Here is a 7,939-nt window from a genome sequence, read left to right on the forward strand (position 1 = left end):
GCATTCTTTGAGCATTAAATGACACTGAAATGACTGAATACTTGTCTTACAAATTCACAAGTTCACTTAAAAAAAATGTATTGTTCAAACCATGCATATTAAAGATTTTCAATTAGTAATTTAAATATTGTGTACTGATCACAGTTTACAAAAATAAACATAATCTCAGAAAAGTGATTAGAATTATTCTTTAAGTCTTATATTTAGCCAAAAGTATGATAATTACTTAAATCCTTATTCTCTCTCGGGAGTTGAACCAGAATCAACAGAATAAATTATGGTATTGCTTGGCAACTGTATCTATACATTTCTGGTTTTGTTTTAGAAACAAATTAATGCAAAACTGACTTCTTTGCTGTTAATGTAGGTTAGTTGTATAAAGTCAGACTCATATACTGATGTGATCGATAAGTAACAGCTGCAGCAGCAAACAGTGTTAGCATGGCAAAACATTATTTTTATAATTTAGTTGTAAATGATTATATTCAACAGATTCAAAGATTTTTTGTATACAGATGCCCAGACAGCACCTCCTCTGAAAAGGAGAGGAGCAGTATTACCTTGGAAACTGTGCAGAAAGACACAGATAGGTAACCTACTCCTGTTGAAACACACTCACGTGATCATTTTAGCTTGGTTATCATCACAGGAATTACAGTTTTAAGTTCTGATTTCTGATACAGTACGCAACTCAATTCTTATTAAGATCAACACATCTGAAGATAGAATGATTAAACTTCTTTGCATGTTTTCTTTTTTTGTTTCAGAGCCAACAAGCAACTCCTTCCATTGTGACCCTTGGATCTCTAATGAGTAATGAGAAGTAAATAACTTGGTAAGGTTATTTATAAAGCATTTTTATTTATAGTAATTTATAGAGCATACATCAAAAGTGCTTAGTAAGATCAGGTCTTAATTCAGTATTTATGCTTTATTATCATATTTTTTAAGTAACAGCTTAATTGTCTTATAGGTTGAAAAATACAGGCCAGTCCAAACCTGAAAAAACTTGATAATTTAAATTTTTTTAACTCTCATCGTCCATTAGTGATTTCAAAGGGATTGGTATTGTTCTAAATGTCCCATATTTCACCAGCAGGGGTATCATTGCATAAGGTATAGTCTGGCAATTAATTTCATTTTTGAAAGAATGTGTAATTTATATAGGCCTATATCTATTTTCAGTTCACCTATTCACCAGTTACCTAATTATTTCCAAAGACTCCAGATTGACCTAATGTAGGTCCCAGCAATGAAGAAGTCGGGATGGAGCATTGCAATCTGTGGAAATACTAGATTTTAATATTGGTTTTGCCCCAAACAAACATTTTATCTTAACATGCAGAAAGAACAGAGCTGTGAGACCGACAGGTCAACAGGTCCATGACCAAATCATGTAATGTGTGAAATGCATAGGTCACAATTAGATTACACTTACACAACTAGTTGAATACATATTATCAAACCCCAATATTTGTAACTTCTGTAATACTGCAATCTTTAAAACTCAATACTATTCATTTAATTTCTGTCAGTCACATACTGTGGCTCTTATTATATTTCTATTTCTTTTATCTTGTATTTACTTATATGTATATACCTATATATATAAATTTTCTATTTCTATAATATGTTACATATTGTAATATAATTAGTATTTCTATTCTTTAACATTGTGTGAGCACCTTGAGCAGCTGTAACAAACAAGTATTTCTGATTCTGATCTCAATATGACACAGTAAATGCCTATAATCATGTATTTTGTATTTCTTTGTTAGATAGTTAAGTGTGCATTAAAAACCTTCCATACTTTAGATGTATGTATGTATGTATGTATGTATGTATGTATGTATGTATGTATATATATACTCCACCACTCTCCTTCTGTACGGTGCGCTTCGTCCATCGACCGCCAGACGTCGCCGTTGCTCTCTTTATATCTTATCCACGAGTCTGTTTGCCATCTGCCGCGCGGTCACGTGACACATCTGTCAGGGGACAGCATGGCGGACATGCATGTGGAGCCTCACAACAAATTGCATCGATTGTCCAGCTAACCCCGCCGCGAGAAACATCGATACGGCGTGCAGACCCGGGGCCGGCGGTGCCCGCGCAGACAGCAGGATGGACGACGACAACAAACTTCAGTTCCCGTCTCTGCCCGCGACCAAGGAGGACCTTCTGGTGAGTGCACAGCAGCTAGCCGATATATGACTGTCTGCCTGGCTAATCTGAGCTAACCTCCACTCTACAGCCGTATTGTCTGCCCGCTGAAATATGCGCTCAGCGGGGAGCAGTTTGCGTTTAGGGGCGTAAGACGTGAATGTGGATATGTAAAGCAGTCTGTTGTCTGCCTTTTTAATACGTCTGAGTCGAAACCTCTCCGTGGCTAACTAGCGCTGAGGAGCCAAGTCCCCAAACATTAGCCACGTATGTGCACGCAAAGTAAACTCATTCCTCACCCTGTCTGCTCACTGAAATACGTCCAGTGGCTGTCACATCAACAAAGCAACGCCCTACAGCTTTTTAACCTTGCTTTTAAATCCCCCTTTTTACAGGACTGGGCTTATCCAATGAGACGAGACATGCAGGTATGTGAAATGAGCATAATGTTGACAGCAGGGTGTCTTTATTCCTGTTTCTGCACTGAGCCCCACATTTAAGAGCAGCTTGTGTATGTATGCTGGTTAAAGTGTATTGGATGTCACGGTCTGCACCAATAATCATGTAATTCAATTCTAGACGAATGTGTTTGTTTACAAATACGAGTTGTGTGTTTGCAGAAGGCCGTATTTAAATAATCACCTGCCATCTGCTGGGATCGGATCATATTATGTTATTTTATTACATAAGTCTGTTCTTTAAAGTTATTATTCACTCAATAATTAATAAAGGTGGTGTTTGATATAAAGCATAGCAGTGGAGCATTAAACACCAATGTGATTACTTTACATATGAGTTGAATTCATTCTCTATATTGTGATATACATTATCCCTACTAACATATTACGTTCCCAGCCCTAATTCTGCTACTACAGTCATTTACAAGTTAGGGAACCTTCTATTTTTAGAGGCTCACATTACTACTATTACTAATTACTCAAACAAATTGTCCTATATTGAAAATATATACAGTAGATGTGAGAACGTACACAGGTTCGTGTTGGTTGTGGATGTTGAACAGATCCTGCTATTGGCTGCTATTATACTGCAGAATATATACATACACAAGTAGAGATATCAAGAGGCGTAGTGTCTCATTTCAGGAATTAATGTGTGTTCATTCTTTTGAACATCAAGTTTGTTGTTGGTGATGTCCTGCTCTGTCTTTATTTTCAGGAGATATTACCGGGACTGTTTTTAGGTCCCTACTCTGCTGCAATGAAAAGCAAGGTAATCTATATGGAATTTAACTCTTGGTTCTTGGAGACTGCCCAATTTTTTTTTATAGCTCCTGTTCCTTCTCCTCTTTTTCCTGTGTCTAGCTGCCAACTCTCGAGAGACAGGGCGTAACGCATATTGTGTGTGTCCGCCAAGACATTGAAGCCAATTTTATCAAACCTAATTTCCTTCATACATTTAGGTGAGTAAGAACTCAGAAGATCTTTAAACCTCAATAGCTGATGTGAACTGCTAACTGAATTTAACTTAAAAGTAAGCATTATTTGTTCGAGTGCTTTCTTTCCCATGAACTACATGTTCTTGTGTCTTTGCAGATACCTTGTGTTAGATATTGCTGACAATCCAGTGGAAAATATAATACGATTTTTCCCTAAAGTGAGTTACAAAGTGGGCTTTTTACTTTGATTGATTGATTGAAAGGAATGGTGTTTACATTGTGTTTGATGCACTGTATTTCATCTCCCCCCCACAAACAGACTAAAGAATTTATTGATAGCTGCTTAGCAACAGGAGGTAAGGATGTAAGCTATTTCTAATGTTCATACTATGATGTCGGGTAGAAAAAAAAAAAGTATTTTATCGACCATCTTTTGTCTTGTTCTTTCAGGAAAGGTACTGGTTCATGGTAATGCAGGGATATCAAGAAGGTGAGACTTTGTTTATTTAATAATTTCCCTCAATACATTCTGAGACTAATGCAGAGAACGGGGTGTGTGTATAAAACTGTCCTAAAAACTTTCCTTTATTTTTTTTCAGTGCTGCCTTAGTGATTGCATACCTTATGGAAACATTTGGGATGAAGTACAGGTGAATTTAGTTTTGTTTTTTTCCTGCTTTACCCTAGTTGAAGTCTAACCTCTTTTAATAAATCTGTGAGTTTTCCAAGAATGAATGGATTTAGATGCACATTCTGGCTGACAACCATGTACACCATGCCCCACATGAATCTCTAGTTTCATTAGTGTCTACTTCAGGCATAAATATTAAAAAAACTACATAAAAGAACTGAATGATAATGTGCAGGCTTAATAAAGAAACACACTGCAGCATAATTTGTTAGAATATAAAACGGTGCACCAAATGTCTTCTCGCCTTTGCTACAGCATAATGAATATCCTCCTGCTCGTTCTATAGGGATGCATTCAGCCACGTCCAGGAGAGGAGGTTCTGCATCAACCCCAACGTGGGCTTTGTGCATCAGTTACAGGTAAGTCTTCACGTCCAAACATTCTGATTAATCAGTAAGACGGTCCAGTCGATACTACTAATTTGAAAGTCAAGGAAATATAAAAATACACCGCCACTAGCTCCTTGACTTTAAAAGGCTTGGGTGTGTCTGTATTAATAATGACTGCAGCAAAATGATTCAGCATCCAGAGCTCTGACCCTTTCTTTCCCCAAGGAAGGCAGTGTGAATCATGGGATGTATGAACAATATTGCTGCAGACTATATGCATGCTTGCACTGCATGTTTGTCCCTAAACACTCATTCAGATGACGTTATCTTACAATATGTGTTTTCATTCTGAGTGATCTCCTGCCGGTGTGACTCTGCAGAAATGATTTTCCTATCTCCAGTATGCATATGCTCCTCTGCAGTCTTCTCTTACCCAGCCTTCAATGGCCACATTTAGTAACCCACATTTTATTCAGACATCTTGCAAGCATGTGTTTCAGTACATTGTTTATTAGATGTTATATAAATAATCTTTTGAGGCTCTGCAGTAGCTCACCTGGTAGAGCTAGGTTCCAGTCACGCCCAGGCCCTTTGCTACATGTCATCCCCTCTCTCTTCCCTGTCTGTCGCTCCACACGCTATCAGTGTGCGACTATGATAACAGAGATATTCTTTTGTTATCGTCTGTGCTCATTCTAAAAGAAACTCCTAATAGCTGTAATAATGTTTGTTTGTTTGTTTGTTTGTTTCCTAGGAATATGAAGCGATCTACCTAGCCAAATTGACTATTAAAATGATGTCACCGATGCAGTTGGGCAGGTCTTTCTCCTTACAAGCTGGGATGCCAGGTTTGTACATAATGTACCCAGTCCTGCTTAGTCACACCTGTTTCCTCACGGGAGAAAAGTTTAGCTGAAGCTGTGGTTGAGTGGGAATAAAAGTAGAAAAATGAAATACAGAGCGATTACGATTCTCAGCCACACGATATTCCAGAAAAGCATTCAAAATAGTTCTGGTGTCATGTTGTTTGGGCGTAGGATACACAATATGGATTTTCTTTCAGCTAATACCCATAATTACCTGCTTCTCATGGCTGATATCGATAATTTCACATTCTTGTAACCGAACGTGTAGTTTATGCAAACCTGAGGGTAAGAAAGGCTAAGATTTAGTGATGATTCAATACTCTATAGCGCTGACCTAATCAAATCTGACATCACAATTGTTAACACCAAACAGTGCTGACTTTATAAATGTTCAAGAACAAAAATTCTAAACAATAATATAATATCACAAGCATACTTAGACTTTAAGCCTATCAAACTGTGTCGGCCGTGGTAAATATCACGCAGTTATTGCAGACTTCTTTTTTAACTCTGGTCATGAAGAGGGAACTTGCTTGTGTTGATGTATGCGGTATGTTCAGGTATTCTTTTTGTTTCCACACTTCATTTAACAGGAAGCCGTAAACGCAGCCTGGAGGAGGACGAGGACTTTGGAGCAATGCAGGTCACAGCTGCGCAGAACGGATGAGCTTTGCTGATATTTAGCCGTTTGGCGCAGTGCACTCTTTCTTTTTTCCCCATTTTTTTTTTTACATTTTTAGTGGGATTAAAAATGTAAATATTTGAACTTTTTCTAAGGGGAAGGGACTGGGGTGGGAGTGGGATCACTCATGTCTGAGACATGGAGTACTGATGGGGATGGGGCAAATTTGATAACTTTTTTTTCTTTTTTTTTTTTCCTTGAGCTGTATGCACTGATGGGAGATTTTTTGCAGTTTTATAGTATTTAAAGCATTTTGCATTTGCAGCGGGACAGTATTGCAATAATGCACTTTCGATACTTGAATTTGTGTAGACGACCAGAATGGGGCAGTGGGCAAAAGGGAAAGTAGCCAGGACTTCGCCCAGTGGAGGACATGAGAAGAGGAATAGCTAATGCCTTTATTTTGGGAGTAATAGGATTATGGACTAATATCAGGCTTAATGTGGGATAGTAAGGAATGGAAAAAATAACAACTCACTGCTTAATAAAAAGAAGTCTGACTCAGTCCTGTTGAGCTGTGTTTGTGTATCATAATGCAATGCTGTGCTTCACAACTTTCAGTTCTTCTTTCCAGTATTTGGTTTATAAATATTATTGAAACATATTTACAGACCCATTTTACAGGGTGAATTCTATAAGGATTCATTTTGAGACAAATATGCAATGACAACACTATGTGACTATGGAAATTAACATTATAATTAATGTGAAAATATGGCCAATTTAGCTGGGTTTTCCAAAATCCTATGTATGACAGACTTACTCGTGTCCTTAAACCTCACCTGCAAGGCTGGAATGCCACACTTAAGGTTCTTCATCACTCCTCATGAAGTATTTTAAGTCTTTGTGCTTATCTACATGCTAAAATTATCTATTTCAACTGTGGATAGAAAATGTTTTGTTACAACTATGACTAGTAGATGTGCCCATCCCATAGCTTCCTATTTGTACGACAAAGCTTCTACAAATAAATATATTTTTTAAGTTAAAATATGAATCTTTTGTAGTTTAAAGTTAAATGATTTCTTTTACTACTAGAAATATATGCAAGGACACACAGTACACCATAGAATATTTTATGTGACTATTACATATTTGGAAATAAATTACATTAAATATGTTCCCCTGTTCTCCAGATTAACAGCATTATTACAAAACTTAAATAGCTCATTTACAAAAGTCATTTTTATCCATTCCCCATCACAAAATGCTTCGATCCTAAACAGTCGTCAAATTCATCACCCAATACAAAAACCTTAAGAACGCGCCTCACCCCTGTCTCACACAATACAGACCTTTTTGTTTGTTAGAAATATTATACATTATAACAGTCTTGACTTGATAGTAATGCTTCAAGTCTTGGAAGTATTTGAACCTTCATTATAGTTATCCAGCAACATTACTGTCACCGAAAGAAAAGCCTGCTGAGATAGAGAGCACTTTGTACTAATGAGGACGAGTTAGAAAAATTACACCCAAGTAAAAGTCTCTTAGAGAAGAACGTTTCTAATCACACTTAAAGAAACAAGCAGCTGTAGCCGGTCATAAATTATTTAACAATCATATAGTTGCTTCGGATATATAACTTAATTTGGTGCCACCTAGATTTCCAAAGCAATTGTATTTACTAGCAGTTACATGATAGTTCCATATATATTTTGTATTTTCTCTGGGAGTACACGCAAATCAGCTATTAACAATGTAACACAATAAGACATTACATTTACAGTAACTGACATTCTTCAGATGGTGGTGTGGGGGGGGGGGGGACGACAGGGCTCCACCCTGGTGAGGTAGCCGTGGTTACCAAAG

General features: G+C 37.2%; 1 protein-coding gene across 1 annotated transcript; it reads left to right on the top strand.

Moving 5' to 3' along the window:
- The first annotated feature begins 1,984 nt into the window (after window positions 1-1,984).
- styx (serine/threonine/tyrosine interacting protein) lies at window positions 1,985-6,632 on the top strand. Its single transcript, XM_035652257.1, has 11 exons — window positions 1,985-2,184; window positions 2,559-2,591; window positions 3,340-3,393; window positions 3,486-3,583; window positions 3,717-3,777; window positions 3,879-3,915; window positions 4,010-4,049; window positions 4,159-4,209; window positions 4,537-4,609; window positions 5,334-5,427; window positions 6,039-6,632. The coding sequence occupies exons 1-11, from the start codon at window positions 2,017-2,019 to the stop codon at window positions 6,110-6,112; spliced, it is 783 nt and encodes a 260-aa protein (XP_035508150.1). The 5' UTR covers window positions 1,985-2,016; the 3' UTR covers window positions 6,113-6,632.
- Window positions 6,633-7,939: the final 1,307 nt, after the last annotated feature.

This window comes from Morone saxatilis, unplaced genomic scaffold, assembly GCF_004916995.1.
Source record: "Morone saxatilis isolate NCDOM2014 unplaced genomic scaffold, NCSU_SB_2.0 Contig11, whole genome shotgun sequence".
Taxonomy (NCBI): Eukaryota; Metazoa; Chordata; class Actinopteri; family Moronidae; genus Morone; species Morone saxatilis.